At 41.2% G+C, this 26,645-nt stretch overlaps 1 protein-coding gene across 1 annotated transcript in view; it reads left to right on the forward strand.

The window, feature by feature from the left end:
• Positions 1 to 26,645, forward strand: part of galnt2 (UDP-N-acetyl-alpha-D-galactosamine:polypeptide N-acetylgalactosaminyltransferase 2) — a 324,782-nt gene that overhangs the window by 119,234 nt on the left and 178,903 nt on the right. Inside the window, exon 8 of the mRNA XM_028797339.2 lies at positions 21,024 to 21,111. Coding sequence (XP_028653172.1) covers positions 21,024 to 21,111 — 88 coding nt within the window. The remainder of the gene's footprint in view (positions 1 to 21,023; positions 21,112 to 26,645) is intronic.

The raw sequence follows: 26,645 nt of genomic DNA on the forward strand, positions 1-26,645 counted from the left end.
TGAATCATAATGAACACTTTATTTTTAGCCTCAACAGACATGCCACTGAGTGCTGAGTTTCTTCCCATGTGTGCACTCAATCTGGTCAGTTAAGACTGATTCTGCAGTGCACTGCTGGGGAACCCTTGTGGCTACAGGTTTTTGTTCCAACAACTTTCACAATCAGTGAATAATTTCCCATTAATTGATCTTATTAATTAAATAGATGGTCTTTCCTTTGTTATCCTGCAGTGGTGTGAAATTTACATTTGTAATAAAATTACATTTATGTATGTTTTTGCCATACCATTTAAGTCTCTCTTGTCATTTTCTTATTAATTTACCCTTCATACTCCCTTAATTGTCTCCTGATCATGACAATTAATGACAAGCAGAGCAGACATGGAAATGTCTAAATATAGATATAATACAGACATGGACAAATTTGTTGGTACTCTTACAGCTCACTAAAAAAGTACTGTGTGCCTCCAGAAAGTGATTAAATTAAGCAGCATTTATTACATGTTTACCTGCATATTTTTGGTATGTTTTTGAGTAAAGCAAAGTAAGTGTGAAAGGAGATAAAGTATTGCTTATTCTACAAAGATATTCTAAAATGGCCTTGACACATTTGTTGTTTGAGGAGATCTGAAAGAAAATTTATAGACAAGACCATCTCCATGCAGCTTGATCTTCCCATGACAACAAATGCAGATATTATTATGAAGTAATAGAAGATTTATGGCTCAATAGAAGAAGATCCAGGCGGACTCCGCTGTTTGAAAGAAAAACATAAAGCCAGACTGGAATTTGGTAAAATGCATATTGAAAAGTCACAATGCTTTTAGGAGAATGTCCTTTGGACAGATGATGGCAAGTCATATCAGCTCTGTGTTCACAGACGAAGAAAATTAAGCTTTCAAAGAAGAGAATACCAATTCCTATTGTGAAACATGGAGGAGGATTGGTTATGTTTAGAAGCTATTTTGCTGCGTCTGGGATGGGGGGTACCTTGATTCTGTGTAGGGAACAATGAAACCTCAAGGCCGCACAATAATTATCTGACATCACTTTGATTCTGAAGTGACTTAAATAATATTGAAATGTTTTTTTATCTATACGAATATGTATTGCATTTCCAGTGTAAGAAAAAAATTGAAATGGGGTACATCATAAAGTAACAAAATGGTGCAAAAAATATTTACACTTCTGAAAAAAATGTTGCAAAGATTTGGGAATTTTCTGGAAGCCTGTATGAATGTCTCTTAAGTTGTTATCTTCATCTAAAGGATAATATAAAAGCAGTCTGATGCAACAAAAACACATACAAGACTACAAGACATTCTGGAGTGAAACATACTGCCCAGTGTCAGAAAGCTCTGTTTCAGTCACAGGTCATGGATCCTCCAACAGGATAATGATCTGAAACACATGGCTAAAAGCACCCCAAGAATAGCTAAGAACAAAACATTGGACCATTCTGAAGTGGCATTTTATGAGCACTGACTCTCAAACATCTATAGAAAGAAGTGAAACGTGCAATCTGGAGAAGGCCTCCTTCAAACTTGACACAGCTGGAAGAGTTTGCCAAGATAAAGTGGCCTAAACTATTAGTTGACAGGTGAAGAAGTCTTACTGAATGCTAAAAGAATCACTTGTTTGCAGCCATTGCCTCTAACGGGTGGGCAGCAAAATATTAGGTTAAGGTTCCCATGATTTTTTCCATGATATTTCATTTGTGTTATTATTGGAAATATTCTGTTGAATCAAACCTCTATAGCAAAGTCTAATTTTTGATAATTGTTTTATGAAACATATTATTTTGATTTTTTATTTATTATTTAACATTGCTATGTCCAATGTGTTTATGTATTCTATAGAATGAACTTGTCATGTATTTACTTGAAGCAGTACAAAGCACAGTTTATGTAGCGCCCATGCTGGTCGTCCTTTTAGGTGCATTTTTTTTTTTTTTATAATCACGGGATTGGTGGACTTTTATTTTGGCATATCTTATAGTTGACTATTAATTTATTTTTTTATATTATTTGTGCGCAGGTGGAAATTGCAGAATCAATTCAAATTTATATAGTGCAATTAAAGGCACTTCACAATTTATACAAGCTATTTAATATGTTAATGCTAATTCTGTTGATGTTCACCACATCCATTGTATATTTAAATGAGTGCCCTGTCTTAAAATTAGTAAGACATGCATTGACACTTCAAATTCATTGTTACTAGCAATGCCGGAGTGAGTTAGATACTAAAGAATCAACAACATAGCCAGGATTACGCTACGCACACATTGTACAGTTTATACTTGAGCGTGTACTTAAGTAAATCTGGGAGATTCCACCATGTGGCAGTGAGAGATATTATCACGGTGAGAAAACATTTTGTTTCGCTGTTTTGTGAATTGCCTGAAACATCCATTAAATTCTGAGAACACCTTGCCACAATATGTCTGAAAAGGATGTTTAATGATTACGTCCATCACTCCAGGGATGGACCCATTCCAACAAGCATCGGGCGCAAGACAGAAACAAAATCCTTGGACAGGGTATCCACTCATTATAAGGTAAATAGAAGCACACACGTACACTAGCGTTATTTTTGCGTCTGCTATGTGCCGCCCCCACATGTTTAATATTAACAGTATTAATTATTTAAATGAAGTTAACAATTTATCTGTAAAATGTAACTTAAAAAAAAAACTGACTTTGTCCACAAAGAGATGCATAAAAATCATGTACTTTATTATAAGAACTGTATAGCTCAAACGTAATTCCAACTATTACACTCAGTTAATTTCTTGTAATAAAGGTAACACCAAGTCTTTGTTTTTATTACTTAATAATGTTACACAACCTCCAGACTCTCACCTTTACTCGACTGCTTTTTGTAATTCTCTTATGTCCTTTTAGAATGAGAAAATCCAGAGGATACATCCGCACCTTGGTCCAGATTCTCTCTGTATTTCCTCAGAACTACACTCACCTATTCACTCATTTTCCTCTTTCCAGCTTCCCATCTTCTCAGAAATCTCAGATCTCATTCGCAAATCTAAGCCATTTTCTTGTCAGCTGGACCCCCTTCCCACAGTTCTGGTCAAAGCCTGCCTCCCCTGTCTGGTCCCTCTTATTTCTGCTATAATTCACTCTTCTCTTATTACTGGTACGGTTCCTTCATCTTTTAAAACTGCTGCAGTAACCCCAATACTGAAAAAACCTGGTGCTGGTCCTAATAATTTTCGCCCTGTTTCTAATCTGCCCTTCATCTCCAAAGTTCTTGAAAAAATAGTAGCTATCCAACTTCACTCCCAATTATCTCATAATAATCTATATGAAAAGTTCCAGTCTGGTTTTCGCCCCCTCCATAGTACAGAAATTGCACTTCTTAAAATTACCAATGACCTTCTTATGGCTGCTGACTCTGGTTTAATTACTATTCTCATCCTCCTTTTTCTGAGTGAGGCCTTTGATACTATTTGTCATACCACTCTCCTTAATAGATTATCTTTGATTGGAATTACCCACACTCCACTAGATTGGTTCAGATCCTATCTCTCAGGCCGCACTCAGTTCATTCAGCTTAAAACTTTCACATCCCAACCCACCGCTGTTACTTCAGGTGTGCCCCAGGATTCTGTCCTGTGGCCTCTTCTTATTATTTACCTTCTTCCCCATGGCAATATCTTTCATAAATATAACATTAATTTTCACTGTTATGCTGATGACACCCAGCTCTGCCATGCTAGTAAACCTACCTCGTCTTTTCCACCATCTTCACTTATTGACTGCATTTCTGAAATTAAATCCTGGTTTTCTTCAAATTTTCTTAAATTAAACCGTGACAAAACTGAGGTTCTCCTCATCGGTTCAAAATCATAATTATCCAAAGCCGATAATCTTTCATATGCTATTGATAACTCCTTTGTTTCCCCTTCACCTCAGGTCAAGAGTCTGGGTGTTATCCTTTATAGTACTCTGTCTTTTCAATCTCACATTAATAACATCACCCAGTCCGCTTACTTCCACCTACATAATATTAATCGCATCCGCCCCTCCCTCACTCCCCATACCACTGCCATGCTTGTTCACAGTCTTGTTACTTGTCGTCTGGACTACTGCAATTCACTCCTCTTTGGTCTCTCTAATAATTCTCTCCATAAGCTTCTGCTAGTCCGGAAGTCTGCTGGTTGCATCATTACTCGAACCCCGTCAATTCACCATATTACTCTGGTCTTGTAGCAGCTTCATTGGCTCCTGATTTAGTTTCGAATTGATTTTAAAATTTAGCTGTTAACATTTAAGGCCATTCATAACTTCGCCCCACCATATCTGTCCGACCTTCTTCACGTTGCCATTCCCTCCTGTAACCTTAGATCCTCTTCCTCCATCCACCTGAGTGTCCCTCTTGCCCGTCTAACCACCATGGGGAGCAGAGCATTTAGCCATTCTGCTCCCAAGCTCTGGAACTCACTACCTACTGAGCTTAGAAATATTGAATCATTTTCCACTTTCAAATGTAAACTATTATCTTTATGATTAGAGTGGCTTTGTTTGGTTTTAATTTTTATATTTTCTGTATTTTCTGATGTTTTTAGTTTTGTTCATAATGTTCTTTTTGTTTGTTTGGTGTCCTTGAGTGCTTAGAAAGGCACCTTGTATAAATAAAATGTATTGTTATTATTATTATTATTGAGCCCCTCCACAAAGGGGGTAAGCCACAAAAGGTCATTGCTAAGGAAGCTGGCTGTTCACAGAGCGCTGTTTCCAAGAATATTAGTGGAAAGATGAGTGGAAGGAAAAAATGTGGCAGAAAAAGGTGCACAAGCAACAGGGATAAACGCAGCATTCAGAGGATTGTGAAGCACAACCCATTCAAGAATTTGGGGGAGATTCACAAGGAGTGGACTGCGGCTGGGGTCAGTGCTTCAAGAGCCATCACACACAGATTTATCTGGGACCTGGGCTTTAACTGTCACATTCCTTGTGTCAAGCCACTCCTGAACCAGTGACAATGTCAGAAGCTTTTTACCTGGGCTAAGGAGAAAACTGACTGGATTGTTGCTCAGTGGTCCAAAGTTCTTTTTTCAGATGAAAGGTTAAAATTGGCATTTCATTTGGAAATCAGGGTCCCAGTGTCTGGAGGAAGAGTGGAGAGGCACAGAATACAAGTTGCTTTAGGCCCAGTGTGAAGTTTCCACAGTCAGTGATGATTTGAGGAGCCATGACATCTGCTTGTGTTGGTCCATTTTGTTTTATCAAGTCCAAAGTCAGTGTAGCTGTCTACCAGGAACTTTTAGAGCACTTCATGCTTCCCTCTGCTGACAAGCTATATGAAGATGCTGATTTCATTTTCTAGCAGGACTTGGCACCTGCAGACACTGCCAAAAGTACCAGTACCTGGTTTATTGACCAGGGTATCACTGTGCTTTATTGGCCAGCAAACACGCCTCACCTAAACCCCATAGAGAATCTATGGGGTATTGTCAAGAGGAAGATGAGTGACACCAGACCCAACAATGCAGATGAGTTGAAGGCCGCTATCAAAGCATCCTGGGCTTCCATAACACCTCAGCAGTGCCGCAGGCTGATCGCCTCCATTCCACGCTGCATTGATGCGACCAAGTGTTGATTGTATACATGGACGTACTTTTCAGTATACCAACATTTCTGTATTAAATATTATAATTTTTTTATTGGTCTTAAGTAATATTCTAATTTTCTGTGACACTGAATTTTGAGAGTTCATTACTTGTAGGCCATAATCAGCAAAATGAAAAGAAATAAACGCTTGAAATATATCACTGTGTGTGTAATGAATGTATATATTAGATGAATTTCACTTTTTGAATTGAATTACTGAAATAAATTAACTTTTTAATAATATTCTAATTTATTCAGATACACCTGTAAATCTCAGAATTCTGAATGTGCAGAGAGCTGGAATATCATAAATATAATGTGTTCTGTGTGGCGATCTATTGCTGCTTTCCACTTCTGTCAGTTCAGGATGAAGCACTTAGCAATTAGCAGTTGGGTCAGTTTTAAGATTACATTTACGACGGTCTACTTTAATGATAAAATAAACCACAAGGTTAAAGTGGACATTTCGAGATTAAAGAAGAAATTGCCACTTTAATCACAAGACAGACCTTTTCACTGTATCCTTAATTTTTTTCTCAGTGGCTCAAATACCATGCCGTACATTCTGATAGAAAAAAAAGCCAGCAAAGAAAACGGTATATTAGATGTGTCATTACATTGGGCAGTATGCAACGCTTGAATATAAAAGCACCACTAATGCTTTTATGCTTTAATGTCGGAATTTTGCTTCACCACATTGAATCATTCGTCAAACATCGAAGCACTCAACATCGATTCTGTAGGATCCACATGGTGGCTTTCTGTCACATGTAGATGGCAAACAGACTCTGATGTCACGTTCCAACTTGATCACACTGTGCCCCCCTGACATTTTGCTAGTACTGCAACTCGCGCATGTGTTGGATTAATTTTTGAGAATGTGCTCAGCGGACGAGTCAAATGAACGCTGGGAATGCGTGGCAGCCATGATATGTACGTGTTCTGAGCGTGAAGTACAAACCGGTCCTAACATTGTTCTGCTGTAGTGGTGCATAAGAGAAAGTAGGGTATCTTGGATAACAATTCCCTCCACAATTATTTGTACCCCTAGGAAAGATGAGTAAAAGGGGTTAGACAAAAAAAAAAAAATCACCTTTTGGTGAATTACCTTAATCTCACACTACAAAAATGAGGGCAATCCAACATTTAGCTGAAAATCATTCCTCATCAAGAAATAATTATTTTTAACAAAACCACACATGCCATGATTATTGCACCAGATCCAGATCATCTGGAGTCTTCGGTCTTCTCTTGTGCATGCTTCTCTTCTTCTCACTCCACAGGTTTTCAGTAGAGTTTAAGTCTGGGAACTGAGACCGCTTTGTGTTCCTTCAACCATTGTTCTGTTGATTTGGACACATGTTCTTGGTTCCAATGATTACCCAGTTTTGGTTTCTTAGCAGAGGCAGGCAGGTTTAAATTTAAACTCTCCTAATGTTTAATCAATTCCATGATGCCATGTACCCTAATAAGGTTCTTATGGGCTTTAAACAGGAAAAACCCCACAACAGCACAGAGCGTCCACCATATTGACAGTGAAGATCGTCATATGCCAAACCCTCTCGCTTTGTCTGACCATAGAACCTGATTCCAACCAAATTTTCAGTCACGTTTAGAAAACTCTAGGCACTGACATTTGTGGTTAAATGACTGGAAAGGTTTTTTTTTTTTTTTTTCTTGTATGCTTTCCAAATACAGTGGAACCTCGGTTCACGACCACAATTCGTTCCAAAACTCTGGTCGTAAACAGAGTTGGTCGTGAACCAAAGCAATTTCTCCCATAGGATTGTATGTAAATACAATTAATCCGTTCCTGACCGTACGAACTGTATGTAAATACATATATTTTTTAGTTTTTAAGCACAAATATAGTTAATTATACCATAGAATGCACAGTGTAATGGTAAACTAAATGTAAAAACATTGAATAACACTGAGAAAACCTTGAACAACAGAGAAAACTAACACTGCAATAGTTCGTGCTGTAGTGCTAGGAACCGCTCGCTAAAAACACCTTTTTTAATGAGTTTTAAGCACAGGGGAAAAAATTAACATTTGAAAAATCCGTAATTTAATAAACCACCAAGAAAAGTAACATTGCAACAATGCAGGCTACGAACCAATCACTGTAAATAGAACTGAAAACAAAAACAAGCCTTTTCTAACTTATGCGTCCCTTGCTCGCTCTCTCCCCCGCCTGTGTGTGTGTGCGTGCGTCTCTCTTTTGCGAGCCTGGAGCGCCTGTTTGTGTCTCTCTAGCGTGCTCGTGTGTGTGCACGCCTCTCTCACCCCCGCCTGTGTGTGTGTGTGCGTGCGTCTCTCTTTTGCGAGCCTGGGGCGCCTGTGTGTTTCTCTCTAGCGCACTCCTGTGTGTGTGTGCGCGCCCCCGCCTGTGTGTGTGCGTGCGTCTCTCTTTTGCGAGCCTGGAGCGCCTGTGTGTGTTGTCACGCTTGGGTCACAGATTTGCACAAAGACACAGGAGGTTGTAGAAAAAAAGGAACTTTATTCAAAGCTCTGCAAACAAACATTTGTGTCTCTTCAACAGTTTAAACGTGCTCCATGACAAGTCAGAGATGACAGCTCCGCCAGGAGCAGAGATTGTCTGAGAGAGAAAGGAGTAGCAAGCAACCAATTTAACAAACTGAAAGAAGCCCGTGCAGGCTTTTTAAGAAGGCGGAGCACAGCACGAGAGGCATATTACGCAACAGAGCCGGCCAGAAGGGAAAGGAGGAATGTGAAGGTAGTCTGTCCATGTTTCTTAGGGGTTTTCCCAGGGGCGTCTGTATTCTCTGGGGGTGCGATCAGCTTCGCAGCTCACAGTGTGTCTCTCTAGAGCGCTCCTGTGTGTGTGTGTGCGCGCACGCGCCTCTCTCCCTCTCTCTCTCTCTCTCGTGTGTGTGTGTGTGCGTGTGCGCGTGCGCGTGGCTCTCTGTCTCACGCTGCCTGTGTGTGTGCCTCTGTCTCTCGCGCTGCCTCTGTGTGTGTCGTGCTCTCTCGCTCTCTGTCTTGCTCGCTGCACAGGAAATGCACAGGGAGAGACTGAACATGAACAAACCGAAAGGGAACCTGGCTTGTTCGTATACCGAGTGTGTGGTCGTGAACCGAGGCAAAAGTTTTTGGCGAACTTTTTGGTCGTAAACTGAGTTGTACGTGTACTGAGACGTTAGTGAACCGAGGTTCCACTGTAATCTGTTGACATGGAGGTGGCATCTGATAGGAGTTTTGGAGAGTTGGTGACTTGGTGAGATTCTACTATTCTATGATATACTATTTTCTGGCCTTTTTATAACTGATCCTTCCTAGAGGTGCCAGTAATTGTGTAGGGGACTGTAAATTAATAGTTTAACCTGTGAACAGACATCTGGATAGTTTATATCAACCTGAAACAGCCTTGAAAATTCAGTAAAGAGGTCAATGAGTACATATAATGATGGTAATAGTACCTCATCACACTTTAACATACAAGGGATTTTCTTAAAATGTATATATTTATAAATACAGTTTAACTGTTCCAAATGATTGTAGCAGAATTAAGAACAATTTCAAAATAAGGTTATGAACATTTCAAAGGAATTTACAAATCTGTATATCTGTGTGAAGGACTATGTTAAACATGCAAACTTTAACCTGGTAATTACATAAGTCAGTGCACATGGTAAACCTTTGTGAAATATGACTGGTTGCATGTAACTTTCTTCTTTGATCTATATGTGAATGTTTCCAAACTTTATTTTGCAAGCTTTGTTTATAACATTATTTTCTGTCCTTCTCAAGACATGCCCAGATTTGCCTTTTACAGATGCAGAACATGTTTTGTAACTAGTAAAATCAAAAATTTAATACCACCATTTTCTCAGGTAGAATATATACGTGGGACCTGACTTGGACTGTAGTTAGTTTGAACTATAAAGATCACTTGTAAGATTCTAAACATTAGATTCCTTTATGTTCTGTGTATTTAATCTCACCCATGGAATAATTAAATCATAATTCACTTTATTGGCCAGGTACACTAATATGTACTAGGAATGTGTTGTATTGGTGCAAAATACAAGGAAAACACAGAATACAAAACATAAATATAAGAAGATAAATGTAAAATGATAAAATGTGATGTAGCATTCAAGGGCAATACATAAAAAAATAAAGAGAATGTAGGATTAAAATGTTCAGTAGTCAAGTGTGTGATAGATAATGCTCAGACGTGATTAGTAAGAATAACTTCACGTGAAAAAAATATTGTTTGGGTTGTTTTAGCTTTCACTGCACAAAGACCTTTTCCAGACAGAAATCTTTGCAACAGGTGATGCCCTGGGTGAGTCATTTAAGCAATGATCTTCCTTACACCAGACTCATATAGATAGATACTTTATTAATCCCAAGGGGAGTTTCACTAAATGTGAATTAAATGTGTAGTAAGTTACAGCCTAAGATCCTTTCACAGGCTTTGATGATGCATTACAGATTGGCCTTAGCTTGAACAGAAGCAGCACCAAACCAGACAGTTATAGATGAGGTCAGAATGGACTGAATGATGGCTGTATATAATTGGAGATATTATTGTCCCACTTAAGATTTTGCGATGGTATAGAGCCAAGAAAGTTAAATGATTCTGTCATCCCAACAGCTGAGCCATTTATGGCAAGTGATAGGTGAGCAGGTGACTTTTTCCTGAAATCTCTGATCATCTCCTAGGTTTTTTGAATGTTAAGGTCCAAATTATTATGGGTACAACACAATGTCAGATTTTCCACCTCTTGTTGTATACAAACTTAATCATTGTTTGAAATGAGGCCTATTAGTGTTATGTCATCTGCAAATTTAAGAAGTTTGAAAGGTGAATCGCCAGAGATAGTCATTTTGTATTAAGTGAGAAAAGCCAAGCAAAATGACACCTTTTATTGGCTAACTAAAAAGATTACAATATGCAAGCTTTCGAGGCAACTCAGGCCCCTTCTGCAGGCAAGATGTAATGTATTAAGTGAGAAAAGTAAGGTGGGAAGGACACATCCCAGCAGTGCACCAGTACTAAAGATTAATGGGTTGGAAGTGTGTGCCCAACTGCACATACTGTTTCCTATCTGTAATAAAGTCTGTGATCCAATAACAGATTGAACTGGGTGAGTTTCTTATCTAGGAGCTCTGGGATGATTGTATTGAAAGTAGAGCTAAAGTTCACAAACAAGATCCTCATATATGCCCAGTCTTATCAAGGTGTTGGTAAATAAAGCTCAGACCTAAATTCACTGCATTATCCACAGACCAGCTGGCTCTGTATGCAAACAGGAATGAGTCCAGGAAATCTTTTGTAGTGTTCTTGAGGTAATTCAGAATAAGGTGTTAAAATGTTTTCAGTACCACAGATGTTAAAGCTACTGGTCTGCAGTCATTTAGGCCTGTGACCTTTGGTGTGTTTTATTTATTTATTTTTTTTGCTGCTACCAGAATGATGGTGGAGGTCTTGAAGTAGGTAGGAACAGTGCACAAACCCAGAGACTGATTGAAAATGTCTGCAAATACTATAGACCACTCGTCTTCACAGTGCCTGAGTGTGGAAGTGGAAACGAAAATGAAAATAAGGTCCGGGTCTGCAGCTTTAATGTTTTGCTTTTTGATTAAGATGCTGACTTCTTTTGCAGCAATGACAGGATGGGGAAGCCGAGAAGTCCAGAGTAGTATACATGAGAGCATCAAGTAGATTTATGTCCCATTCTCCTTCAATGCAACAGTAAAACTAATTAACTGATTCTTTAGGCTTGTTGGATCAGCAGAACTGTTTGTTTGTTTGTTTCTTGTAGTTAATGACCTGTTTAACACTAGAAACCCCGAAACTTCCGATTTTTTTCATTGTCCCTGACAATGTAGATTCTTATTACTGCACTTATAACCTGCTTTTTGTTTTGCAAATGTATGGCTTAGTAGAATGCAAACCCCCCCCCCCCCCCCCCCCCCCCCCCCCCCCCCCCCCCCCCCCCCCCCCCCCCACTGTTCAGATGAAGACCTCGACCTGCTGCGGTCGTTGCAACGATTTGAGATACAATGACAGGGGAAATGCGAGGCAAGAAATGCTGAACAAACAGCTAAAACAGAAAATATTTTAATATGTTATAGGAATAACAACATAATTTAATGTGAAGTGTAGGATGTGTGAAGTCCAAATATCCAAGAAACACTTTCACAAAAGGTATAACAAAACAAGCATGCTTTTATTCAAGAATAAAACCAAAGAAACAATTGCTCAATTAACATGTTGCAGAAGCCCAATTATCAGTCAGTACAAAGTAAAAGATGTTTGCATACACGTGTTTTGCGCATTTCATTTTCAACCAGTTGTCACACTGGTAATGCTGCTCTGTCACGGATCTGTGCAAATAGATAGATAGATAGATAGATACTTTATTAATCCCAATGGGAAATTCACATTCTTCAGCAGCAGCATACTGATACAATAAATAATATTAAATTAAAGAATGATAATAATACAGGTGAAAAAAACAGACAATAACTATGTATAATGTTAAATATTAACGTTTACCCCCCCTGGTGGAATTAAAGAGTCGCATAGTTTGGGGGAGGAACGATCTCCTCAATCTGTCTGTGGAACAGGACAGTGACAGCAGTCTGTCGCTGAAGCTGCTCTTCTGTCTGGAGATGACATTATTTAGTGGATGCAGTGGATTCTCTATAATTGATAGGAGCCTGCTCAGCGCCCTTCGCTCTGCCACAGATGTTAAACTGTCCAGCTCCATGCCAACAATAGAGCCTGCCTTCCTCACCAGTTTGTCCAGGCGTGAGGCGTCTTTCCTCTTAATGCTGCCTCCCCAGCACACCACTGCGTAGAAGAGGGCGCTCGCCACAACTGTTTGATAGAACATCTGCAGCATCTTATTGCAGATGTTGAAGGAAGCCAGCCTTCTAAGGAAGTATAACCGGCTTTGTCCTTTCTTGCACAGCGCATCAGTATTGGCAGTCCAGTCTAATTTATCATCCAGCTGCACTCCCAGATATTTATAGGTCTGCACCATCTGCACACAGTCACCTTTGATGATCACGGGGTCTATGAGGGGTCTGGGCCTCCTAAAATCCACCACCAGCTCCTTGGTTTTGCTGGTGTTCAGGTGTAGGTGGTTTGAGTCGGACCATTTAACAAAGTCATTGATTAGGTCCCTATACTCCTCCTCCAGCCCATTCCTGATACAGCCCATGATAGCAGTGTCATCAGCGAACTTTTGCACATGGCAGGACTCCAAGTTGTATTGGAAGTCCAATGTATATAGGCTGAACAGGACCGGAGAAAGTACAGTCCCTTGTGGCGCTCCTGTGTTGCTGACCACAATGTCAGACGTGCAGTTCCCAAGATGCACATACTGAGGTCTGTCTTTAAGATAGTCCACGATCCATGCCACTAGGTATGAATCTAATCCCATCTCTGTCAGCTTGTCCCTAAGGAGCAGAGGTTGGATTGTGTTGAAGGTGCTAGAGAAGTCTAGAAACATAATTCTTACAGCACCACTGCCTCTGTCCAAGTGAGAGAGGGATCGGTGTAGCATATAGATGATGGCATCTTCCGCTCCCACCTTCTCCTGATATGCAAACTGCAGAGGGTCAAGGGCGTGTTGAACCTGTGGCCTAAGGTGGTGAAGCAGCAGCCTCTCCATGGTCTTCATCACATGTGATGTCAGAGCAACAGGCCGAAAGTCATTCAGCTCACTAGGACGTGGTACCTTTGGGACTGGGGTGATACAAGATGTTTTCCAAAGCCTCGGGACTCTCCCCTGTTCCAGGCTCAGGTTGAAGGGTGCAAGGTGCAGTAGATAAGCTACCGCATAGTAATTGTGAGGTAATAGGTTCATATCCTGTGTCATCTCTGTATTTTGCGCTTTGAGTAGTGAGCTGCTATTATTATTATTATAATTATAACAAAAATATACATTTGATGTGAATTTGTAACATCCTGTGTAAATATATGGTACTTGTAAAAGATGATACTTCGCATACAGGCATTTATATCAACTTGTCATTTGAACGATTATTTTATTCAGTTTTATTCTTGGATTCTTGAATTTAAAAAGCATTTAAATGACATGTTGATGTGATGTCCATGTATGGCAAAAAGTAACATCCACCACAGAGACTGTGATGTCTTTTTGCTCAACAAGAAACGAAGAAGAATTGATTGAGCTGCGTTTGTGTGTCTGCTTTTATCCCTTCAGAGCAAACCTTTAAAAGTACCATAAATTTATTGTTATCAACTCTCATCAAATGTATGGTCCTATTATATAATAGTAACAATAATAGCAGCTCACTACTCAAAACGGTACATGTAAAGAGGACCCAAGATTGAACACACAAATTCTTGATTATGAGGCAGAAGTCATTACTTCTGCACCAGCCAAATGAATGTGGCTACTTCATATTGATTGAAAGTTGGGCTTTACTTTTTACACATTGCCAGTAACATGTAAATTGAACAATTTCTTTTTCTTTGGTTATTTTCTTGAATAAAATTGAGCTTGTTTTGTTATATATAGTCCATCCATCCATCCATTGTCTCCCGCTTATCCGAGGTCGGGTCGCGGGGGCAGCAGCTTGAGCAGAGATGCCCAGACTTCCCTCTCCCCAGCCACTTCATCTAGCTCTTCCGGGAGAATCCCAAGGCGTTCCCAGGCCAGTCGAGATACATAGTCCCTCCAGCGTGTCCTGGGTCTTCCCCGGGGCCTGCTCCCGGTTAGACGTGCCCGGAACACCTCACCAGGGAGGCGTCCAGGAGGCATCCTGATCAGATGCCCGAGCCACCTCATCTGACTCCTCTCGATGCGGAGGAGCAGCGGCTCTACTCTGAGCCCCTCCCGGATGACTGAGCTTCTCACCCTATCTTTAAGGGAAAGCCCAGACACCCTGCGGAGGAAACTCATTTCAGCCGCTTGTATTCGCGATCTCGTTCTTTCGGTCACTACCCATAGTTCATGACCATAGGTGAGGGTAGGAACATAGATCGACTGGTAAATTGAGAGCTTTGCCTTGCGGCTCAGCTCCGTTTTCACCACGACAGACCGATGCAGCGCCCGCATTACTGCGGATGCCGCACCGATCCGCCTGTCGATCTCACGCTCCATTCTTCCCTCACTCGTGAACAAGACCCCGAGATACTTGAACTCCACTTGGGGCAGGATCTCGCTACCAACCCTGAGAGGGCACTCCACCCTTTTCCGGCTGAGGACCATGGTCTCGGATTTGGAGGTGCTGATTCTCATCCCAGCCGCTTCACACTCAGCTGCGAACCGATCCAGAGAGAGCTGAAGATCACGGCCTGATGAAGCAAACAGGACAACATCATCTGCAAAAAAGCAGTGACTCAATCCTGAGCCCACCAAACCGGACCCCCTCAACGCCCTGGCTGCGCCTAGAAATTCTGTCCATAAAAGTTATGAACAGAATCGGTGACAAAGGGCAGCCCTGGCAGAGTCCAACTCTCACTGGAAACGGGTTCGACTTACTGCCGGCAATGCGGACCAAGCTCTGGCACCGATCGTACAGGGACTGAACAGCCCTTATCAGGGGGGCCGGTACCCCATACTCTCGGAGTATCCCCCACAGGATTCCCCGAGGGACACGGTCGAATGCCTTTTCCAAGTCCACAAAACACATGTAGACTGGTTGGGCAAACTCCCATGCACCCTCCAGGACCCTGCTAAGGGTATAGAGCTGGTCCACTGTTCCGCGACCAGGACGAAAACCACACTGTTCCTCCTGGATCCGAGGCTCGACTATCCGACGGACCCTCCTCTCCAGGACCCCTGAATAGACTTTTCCAGGGAGGCTGAGGAGTGTGATCCCTCTGTAGTTGGAACACATCCTCCGATCCCCCTTCTTAAAGAGGGGGACCACCACCCCGGTCTGCCAATCCAGAGGCACTGTCCCTGATGTCCATGCGATGTTGCAGAGGCGTGTCAGCCAAGACAGTCCTACAACATCCAGAGCCTTGAGGAACTCCGGGCGTATCTCATCCACCCCCGGGGCCCTGCCACCAAGGAGTTTTTTGACCACCTCGGTGACCTCAGTCCCAGAGATGGGGGAGCCCACCTCTGAGTCCCCAGGCTCTGCTTCCTTATTGGAAGGCATGTTAATGGGATTGAGGAGGTCTTCGAAGTACTCCCCCCATCGACCCACAATGTCCCGAGTCGAGGTCAGCAGCGCACCATCCCCACCATATACAGTGTTGACACTGCACTGCTTCCCCTTCCTGAGACGCCGGATGGCGGACCAGAATCTCCTCGAAGCCATCCGAAAGTCGTTCTCCATGGCCTCCCCAAACTCCTCCCACGCCCGAGTTTTTGCCTCAGCAACCACCAAAGCCGCATTCCGCTTGGCCTGCCGGTACCTATCAGCTGCCTCCAGGGTCCCATAGGACTCCTTCTTCAGCTTGACGGCATCCTTCACCGCCGGTGTCCACCAACGGGTTCGGGATTGCCACCACGACAGGCACCGACCACCTTACGGCCACAGCTCCGGTCAGCTGCCTCAACAATAGAGGCACGGAACATGGCCCATTCGGACTCAATGTCCCCCACCTCCCTCGGGATGTGGTCGAAGTTCTGCCGGAGGTGGGAGTTGAAGCTGCTTCTGACAGGGGACTCTGCCAGACGTTCCCAGCAGAGCCTCACAACACGTTTGGGCCTACCAGGCCTGACTGGCATCCTCCCCCACCATCGAAGCCAACTCACCACCAGGTGGTGATCAGTTGACAGCTCCGCCCCTCTCTTCACCCGAGTGTCCAAGACATGTGGCTGCAAGACCGATGACACGACCACAAAGTCGATCATCGAACTGAGGCCTAGGGTGTCCTGGTGCCAAGTGCACATATGAACACCCCTATGCTTGAACATGGTGTTCGTTATGGACAATCCGTGACGAGCACAGAAGTCCAATAACAAAACACCACTCGGGTTCAGATCAGGGGGGCCATTCCTCCCAATCACGCCCTTCCAGGTCTCACTGTCATTGCCCACATGAGCATTGAAGTCTCCCAGCAGAACGAGGGAATCCCCAGAAGGTATGCCCTCTAGCACCCCCTCCAGGGACTCCAAAAAGGGTGGGTACTCCGAACTGCTGTTCGGTGCATACGCACAAAGAACAGTTAGGACCCGTCCCCACCACCCGAAGGCGAAGGGAGGCTACCCTCTCGTCTACTGGGGTAAACCCCAATGTACAGGCTCCAAGTTGGGGGGCAATAAGTATACCCACACCTGCTCGGCGCCTCTCACCGGGGGCAACTCCAGAGGGGTACAGAGTCCAGCCCCTCTCAAGGAGATTGGTTCCAGAGTCCAAACTGTGCGTCGAGGTGAGTCCGACTATATCTAGCCGGAACCTCTCAACTTCGCGCACTAGCTCAGGCTCCTTCCCCTTCAGAGAGGTGACATTCCACGTCCCAAGAGCCAGCTTCTGTAGCCGAGGATCGGACCGCCAAGGTCCCCGCCTTCGGCCACCACCCAACTCACACTGCACCCGACCTCCTTGGCCCCTCCCATAGGTGGTGAGCCCATGGGAAGGGGGACCCACGTTGCCTCTTCGGGCTGTGCCCGGCCGAGCCCCATGGGTGCAGGCCCGGCCACCAGGCGCTCGCCATCGAGCCCCACCTCCAGGCCTGGCTCCAGAGTGGGGCCCCGGTGACCCGCGTCCGGGCAAGGGAAAACGCCGTCCAAAATTGTTTTGTTTTTCTTCATAGGAGGTTTGTTTAACCGCTCTTTGTCTCATCCCTCACCTAGGACCAGTTTGCCTTGGGTGGCCCTACCAGGGGCATAAAGCCCCGGACAACAGAGCTCCTAGGATCATTGGGACACGCAAACCCCTCCACCACGATAAGGTGGCGGTTAAAGGAGGCCGAAATTATCGGCACTCCTGGAATTTTCCCAGAAAATGCACCATTTCTCCCAGAAAATTGTTGCAATTACAAATGTTTTGGTATACACGTTTATTTCCTTATATGCATTGGAACAACACAAAAAACAGAGGGAAAAAAAAAGCCAAATCTGACATGTCGCACAGAACTCCAAAAATGGGCTGGACAAAATTATTGGCACCTTTTCAAAATTGTGGTTAAATCGTTTTATTTCAAGCATATGATGCTGGTTTGAACTCCGCTATGGCAAGAAACAGGTGCTGGCAATATAGCAATCACACCTGAAGCTAGTTAAAATGGAGAAAAGTTGACTCAACCTTTCTGTTGTGTGTCTGAGTGTGCCACACTAAGCATGGAGAACAGAAAGAAGAGCAGAGAATTGTCTGAGGACTTGAGAACAAAAATTGTGGAAAAATATCAACAATCTCAAGGCTACAAGTCCATCTCCAGAGACCTTCATGTTCCTTTGTCCACTGTGCGCAACATAGTCAAGAAGTTCACAACACATGGCACTATAGCTAATCTTCCTGGACGTGGACGGAAGAGAAAAATTGATAAAAGACTGCAACGAAGGATAGTCCGAATGGTGGATAAACGGCCCCAATCAACTTCAAAACATATTCAAGCTGTTCTGCAGACTCAGGGTGCAACAGTGTCAGCTGGAACTATCAGTCGACATCTCACATCATTTTGTGAAAGTGTTTATTTGATATTTGGACTTCAGTCTTCACACATTATACATTTCACGTTAACATTTTGTCAATTATTACTATAACATGAAAAATGTTTCTTGCCTCGTATTTATTTCCTGTCCTCCTACATTTGCACAGATCATTGTAGACACATGCAATGTATGTATTCCAAGTAATGATATCTTACACTATATGATTCCAGATAAAGAGACTTCAGCTCTGAGAATTTTGCATCTGACTTGACTTCAGCTTCTTTAGTGGGGTATGACACATTTGCAAAACAAAGACGCTGATGAGGAGGTGCAAGGGAATTTAAGGTTTTCCGGCATTATATGAATATTTTCATAAGATTTAGGGATTCTAGTGTTTAAAGCCTCTCCAGACTGATGCACTGTAATTTGCAGACAATTGTTCCTGCAGCTTATCAGAGTTCTTTCTTTTTGTACCTTTGATTCCTTTCTCCAAGATATACTTGGCTTTTCTGTATTCCTCACGATTGCCAGATCTGAAAGCAAACTCTTTGCCCTAGCACAGCTGTCTGAACTCTGGAGTGAACCAAGACTTATCACTGCTAAACTTTAGAATTGTTTTTGTTGAAATGCAAACATCTTCACAACAGCTAATATATGAATTTACAGCATCAGTGTATTTGTGTATGTTGGAGTTGGCAATTTTGAAGGCATTCCAGTCTGTACAGGCAAAGCAGTCCTGAAGCTCCTCTGTTGCCTTGCTGTTCCACTCTCTAACTGTTCTTTTTATTGACTTCACAGTTTTCAACTTTTGTTAGTAAGTGTGATAATGTGAATCATAGAATGGATAGAATTATCAAGGAGGGCATGGTAAGCATTATTAATAGCTGCATAGCAGTGATCTAGAATATTTCCATTGCTGGTAGAGCATTTTTTTGCTGTTGATATTTAGGAAGGACCTGGGTAAAATCACCCAAAATAATGATTTGTGATTCTGGGTTTTCTTTTTTAATCTCAGGAATTATATTAGTGAGTCACCATAGTACTTTGTGAGCATTAGTGCAAATGTAACCACCGGATAGAATTAGAATAAACAAAGCTTTGTTTTGTCCATGGTTATTAAGGAAATTAACTATTTTATTTTAAAACAATTGTTCTGGTGTCTTCTGTTTCAATTAATTATAAAGTTTACTGGCTTTCTCATAAAAATTCCAGACTGGGATAGGAATATTTGTCTGTGGCAGAATTGAGAAAAACATTGGAGTTACTATAGAGTTTTACTGTGTAGCTTTCAGATTGTGTTTCTAGAGTTTTGTAGCACATTGCCACTAGTTTAGATTTGTCCAGTATACATTATGCAATAGTTATTCATATATTTTAATGTGTACTTAGATTAACCCTGAAATGTATTTTTTCCCATTTCAGTGTTGGTTCCTGCATTGCATTTGAGATCCTGCACTGAAAAATGTGGGTTCAGAAAATGGTCAAATGAATATGGGATTGGGAACAGTAAATAAGTGATTCAGACTCATTAAATACAAAACATTTGCTATATACTGTACATACATGTAGATGTAATTCTCTGTTCAACAAAGTTAGTGCACATATGTGTTAATTTTATTGTAAATATCTATTAGAAACTGACTAAAAAAGAGACCAAAAATGTTTTTTTGAAGTGTTTTATTCCTTAAAACAAAATGCAACAAAATATATTTGCAGCCTTGCCTGAAGCTAGGGCAGAGTGGTGGCTCTGAGGCTGAGGATCTGCACTGGTATCCAAAAGGTTGCCGGTTCAAATCCCCGTCACTGCCAAAAGAGATCCTACTCTGCTGGGCCCTTGAGCAAGGCCCTTAACCTGTAATTGCTCCAGGGTGCTGTACAATGGCTGACCCTGCACCCTGACCCCAAGGGGTATGCAAAAACTAACAAATTCCTAATACAAGAAATTGTATAAGGCAAAATAAAGAACAAAAAAAAAAAAAAAAAGCTTGGATGCATTAGTTTTAGGTCTACCATTTGAAGTGTTAAATGGACTACAAATCGTATAACCTCTGCATATTGTCCAGTAAAACCAATATAAATCTAAAAATAAAAAGATGACATGCTAAATGAATCGGTCATCTCAAAAAATGAAAGATACCACTCAAAGTATTTGTTAAAAATACATTACAATAGAAAATCCAGGATATGATCAACTCAATGATTTGTAGATGTTAGAGTTATAGCAAGCATAAGCTATTAATTCATGGAGCCAGCATATCTCTTAACATTTTTTTTCCTGGAAAGATCCTATATGTAATATTTTTGCTTCCTGAGGAATTGCTACAGTATGTTTTTTGATACCTTCTTACAAAGTAAAGGAGAAAAAGCAAGTGTTTGAAACTGCTTTTACATCATAAACAATGCACCACTGATATACCATGACAGCTTGAAAATTTAGTAAATGCAGAAAGGGCATGCACACAGGCAAATAAATGCCTCCGAACACTCTTCAGATAGCAAATTACTATTTATTTGATAGTGAGAATGTACAATTTTGGAAATTGCATTTAGCTTACCTATATTTTTCAAAATATTTTTCAGAGGAAAAAAGTGTGCATCACTGCCACAATCAAAATATTTTCTTCACACTGAACATTAGTTGACAAAAATATGTGATTTGTCTGTAGTAGCAATTTAATTGTATTTCTGTGCAAAGGTTTAATAAAATACATTTGGTATTTTTTTTAAATTAACCAGTCACTTTGCCCATGACATAATTAGTTTGTCCTATTTTCTATATTTTAAACAAATTGTTCATTTCTTATTTGTTTTTCCTTAATTTTTACAGGATAAAACAAGAGTTGTATCTCCTATCATTGATGTTATAAATATGGATAACTTCCAGTATGTTGGAGCCTCTGCGGACCTGAAAGGCGGTATGGATTTTGACATTTTTTTTTGTTTGTTTTTTTCAGAAGAGAGGAAGTATTGTTTCCTATATTCTTCTTTTAGTAGTTAAACTCCACTTAAGTGTAGGCAGAAAGAACATGTTATATTCCAGCCCATAATATGATGCTGTTAAACCACGTCCTTGCTTTTTTGATTAATATACAGTGGGTATAGAAAAGAACCACCCCATTTGCAGCCTGAAATGAAAATACACACACAAAAAATATCTTTCCAGCTGTATTTACTCAATCAACTTGTAACAGCCAAGTGTAATGGTGCAGGTCCGCTACATTCTTCCACTTCCGTTTTGGGAACCAGACACCATCGATAGTCATGACCAGGATGAGGATAAACAAACAGAAAGCAAGGGGAAGATGTGAAAAATGCTCTAGTGCTTTTATTAAAAAAAAAAAACAACAACAAAGTGTCCAAAAACAGTGCAGTACAAAAAGTTCAGCAAATAAGTAATCCCATCAGAAGGTGTTCAGTGGAGGTTAAAAAATAATCAAATATTCCTTTCAAAACAAGGTTAAAAACATGGGAGGAAATTGCCCTTAAAACATGAGCCCTGGTGTACTCCTTAAAAGCAGACATCTCCTTGGCTTAAACCTAAGGGGTCCTTGTGGCCAACCTTTCACGGTGCTCCTAGGCTTGTGTCCCTTGTAGCCCTCTCTGGCTCCCGGTAGGGTACCACATCAAGCTTCCAATTTCCTCTGCCAGGCTCTCACCCCTGCAGTTCATGGCACCACCTGCAGGATGCCTCTCACTCCACTGCAGCTCCACTGCCTCTCTAGGGTGAGTCTCTCCAACTGAGCAGTGATTCTGCCACTCCAGCTCCCAGGTCACTCAGCTGGAGTGGCCTTCAACCCCCAAGCACCGGTCACACACTCCCCTAGGGACTTTCCTCCCAGATGCCGGCTTCTCTGCCTCTCATCCGCTCACTTGTACCGGATCTCTCCTCCTCCTGCCTTCAGCCTCTCCATCTTTTAACCTCCTTTCATTTTCTTTTTCTCAATCTCCCTCTTTCTTTCCATTTGGCCTTATTTTTCCCTCTAGCACTCGAGCTTCCCTTTTAAATCCAGGGACTGGCACAGCTGCTGTAATCTGCAGCTCTGACCGCCAATTAATGTTGCGGGCGATCCTGCACATGTGCACTGAGTACAGGGCCGTCTGCTCCTGCATCGTGCATGGGAACTGCTCTCGCGACGTTACAATGCCCCCACACAAAGATGTGAGAGCAGCTATTATTTATTTAAAATTCACCCACCAGCCACAGACCTCACTTTGTCACACCAAGTGAAAGATATAATAGCAACAGTTCAGAAAAAAATAAAAAGAAGCAGAATCACTGAGATGGTTAAAGGATCACCCCTCCTAAAAAAAAAAAAAACACTTGTAAACTCAATCAGAAGTAACTAATCCTTTTCTCTATTGCACACCAAGCTAATTGGTTTCCACCTTTCATATTGTACTAATTAGTACAATATGAAAACACCTATTCCTAGAGCATCCCAGTGCTTTGAAGTGCAGCTGAAAGCAACTAATCAACTGTGGGTGGCAAGGCACTGTCAAAAGATCTGAGGGATAAAGTTATAGACTGGCATAAGTCAATAGTTGGATACAAAAAATTTGCTTTTGAAGTTTAAGTCGGAGAATTTCAAAAACGTGTTTTACCTCACATGCATTTATTTATTACTTTGCCACAAAAAATTCTACTTTGTCTTTTACTCACTCTTTTAATTCTGAGCCCGATTGGACGTGCTTTGTTTCAGTTCCACTTGTTACGGCCTGATAATTACTTGCCTTATTTTCTAAATTTGCACCTAGATTATTCTTTTTTTTTTTTTCCCCAACGCTTTTGAGTCTCATTTCTCCACGCTGCTTACTTCTTCACTTATTCGTCGATGTTTCATTTATAAGGTATTGTCCTTATACGCTTTATATGCGCTGAGACCCTGGATCTGTATGTGCTCAGATCCTTCACAAGACTGAATGTTTTGCTGCCCCGTTGTCTTATTTGATAGATTGTAAGTAAGGCGTGTCTTGCAAGAATCTTATGTTCTACGGCATCGCGAGACGGTCCTGGGTTAATCTCTTGGCACAATGTCTCATGTTTACGGTCCCCGCAAGACGCACCGTGGCCAATGTCTTTCGTCTCGCGGGTCTTTTAAATGTCTTCCGAGAAGATCACGTATCGTAGCCTTGATTTTGCGTTCCAGGATTTTTTTTATAATAGAGAGATGTGTTCAACATTTCTTGCCTCACATTTCCTTTCATCCTAAATTTACACAGATTGTTGTAGACACGCAACACACATGAAATGTATGTGTTCCAAATAACACTATATTATTTACCCTATACGATTCATGGCACCTCACACCCAGATAAAGAGACTTAAGCTAGGAGAATTAAAGTTTTGTCGGTTGGGGATGGGATAGCAGGCTGTCTGCTGCCGGTGCTGATCAACACATTTGCAAAACAAAAGACACTAATGGAGAGTTGCGAAGGAATTTAAGGTGGCCTGAGATTATGAGTTTTTATGTAGGCTTCAGGGATTTTAATGTTAACCTAGAGGAGCATTAGTGCTTCTCCAAGTTCCTTTCGTATTTCAGAACTTCTCACACTGTAATGAACTGTGAGCTACACAGCCCTGCAAAGGACCCTAATTCTGGTCACCTGCCCCTCCCCCCTCTACATAAGACATCTGCTCACCCATGTTCAGTATGGAGCAAGCCACTCTTTTCCAGGAGGGAATAGTGACCTCAAATTCAGAAGTGCTCTTTCTCATTGAAAGAGAGATGATTTGGGTTTATGAACCTTTAAATTCATAAACTTGAAAATGACACACAACCTTTTTCGATGATTTCCTCTATTATGTTAGGAGCTGGATGTTAAACTGTAGACAGACACTTCCTTTAATAAATAAAAAAATACAATTTGTTAAAAAATATCAGTTATAGAGGATAGTTGTTGTACATACAATCAAATAACAGTAAACCAGACAATCTGTGTTGACTGGGTGTATTTCTCTTAAGAAGGTGTGATCTTAGAATTTTTTTCCTCGTTCATTTCTTGGCCAACAAACCAAACACCTTAGAAAATGTCCCTTGTTTACTTAAAACTCTGAGTTAGCTGAAAACGGAAATAAACATTTTGCCTTTTGTTTATGCATTTTTGGTGCCTGCATTATTTTAAATTAATTGGTTAATTGCTCAAGAGTTCTTAAGAGTGTATATATTTGTAGTATGGTGTGTATATTAAAAACTGAAAATTTTGAAGAGTTTTTCCAATTAAAATAACATAATGATCCTAGGCCCTGCTAATCGACTTAAGGTGTGATGTATTATTTTGCTAAAAAAAAAAAGTATTTATGCAACCCTTGATGCAGGTTTCCTTAAAGTAATAGGTGAGACACAGTTGTAGATTGTACTGTAACTTTGCAAAATATGACCTCTCATCTAATGTTATATATTTATGAAAAGTACAATTTGCTTTCTGGATATTCTTTTTTTCACTACATTGTTTTATCAGTTATGTGATACCAAAAGATACATAACAGGACCTGGCAAAAAATTATTGTATTTATTGCTAATTAGAGGCAAAGTTTCCTAAAAGTCCATCTTTGTCTCAAGGCAGAGTCTATCCAAGCAGAAATATCACTGAAGTCTGGGAGGAGACTAGAGTACAGGAAAAATCTATGTGAATACAGAAAGAATATGCAGACTGTCCACAGATCATGTTGCAAACCCCATTAAGTATTATGAAGACTGCTATGCAGCTTATATTAATAAAAAAAACAAATTAATAAAAGGAAACAAAAAATCATAACATAAAATTGACAAAAAACATGAAGACAAATGCTTGAGTGTATTCCTTAAACAAAAGAAAATTGTAATTTAACAATAATAAAAATAATAGTAATATTAGTACTGCATCCCTATGCACACCAAGTGAAAATACGACTGGCAATACACTTATTATTTAAAAACCCACATCTGCAGCTGAGTTGAATTCAGTTGGATTGCTACCATTGTGTGCAGTGCAGGATTAAGGATGGTACTGCCCCTGGGTTTGGAGGTTTTTCTGGGGTCCTACCCACACAACACACTATACATGCACATCAACTTCAAGGTCTCAGAGACACACAGAGTAAAGTAAATGATTACTATAGAGTCTTACTTTTAAACTGAATGACCCAAATGTGAAGAACAGAAAAAATATGGGCTCAATCACTGAAAGTAGAGATAACGTATGCCGTGTCAAAACATATCTTTAATTAGCCGTTACTGCTTTAGTGACATTTAGCCAAATAACCATTACAAACCACCAATGGATTGTAACAATAAATGCAACATATATTGATGTTTTGTCTCATAATATACAAATTTTTACTGACTTGACTGTAACAGACCTTTAAAGGCTAAGTAAGATTGAGAAGGTTTTCATTTTGTGTGTTTTGTGCTGTAAACTTTCTGCCAAGCAGAATCTACACATAAGCATTAATCCAACTCACACTTTTCTATGATTATTTATTATTTTACTGATAGGTTCCAAGTTAGATTTATATCCCATTGCTTTTTTTATATGTAATTCTATTTTCTTCTTTCGGCTGCTCCCGTTAGGGGTTGCCACAGCGGATCATCTTTTTCTATATCTTCCTGTCCTCTGCATCTTGCTCTGTTACACCCATCACCTGTATGTCCTCTCTCACTGCATCTATAAATCTTCTCTTATGCCTTCCTCTTTTCCTCTGGCCTGGCAGCTCTATCCTTAACATCCTTTTCCCAATATACCCAGCATCTCTCCTCTGCACATGTCCAAACCAACGTAATCTCACCTCTCTGACTTTGTCTCCCAACCTTCCAACCTGAGCTGACCCTCTAATGTACTCATTTCTAATCGTGCCCATCCTTGCCACACATTAACTCTGCCACCTCCAGCTCTGTATTCCTTTCTTCTGGTCAGTGCCACCATCTCTAACCCATATAACGTAGCTGATCTCACTACCATCCTGTAGAACTTCCCTTTCACTCTTACTGATAACCGTTTGTCACAAATTACTCCTAACACTCTTCTCCACCCATTCCACCCTGCCTGCACTCTCTTTCACCTCTCTACCACAATCCCCATTACTCTGTACTGTTCATCCCAATTATTTGAACTCCTCCAACTTCGCCAACTCTATTCTCTGCATCCTCACTATTCCACTGACCTTCCTCTCATTCACACACATGTATTCTGTATTGTTCCTACTGACCTTCATTCATATCTTCTCTTGCAAATAAAGAGCTCAAAGCCAATCCCTGATGTAATCCCCCCTCCACATTGAATGCATCCGTCACTCCTACCGCCAACTTCACCACTGTCACATTTCCCTAGTACATATTCTGTACAACTCATACATACTTCTCTGCCACTCCCGACTTCCTCATACAATATCACAACTCCTCTTGAGGCACCCTTTCATATGCTTTCTCCAGGTCCACAAAGATGCAATGCAACCCCTTCTGGCCTTCTCTAT

Source organism: Erpetoichthys calabaricus, chromosome 3 (assembly GCF_900747795.2).
Source record: "Erpetoichthys calabaricus chromosome 3, fErpCal1.3, whole genome shotgun sequence".
Lineage (NCBI taxonomy): Eukaryota > Metazoa > Chordata > Cladistia > Polypteriformes > Polypteridae > Erpetoichthys > Erpetoichthys calabaricus.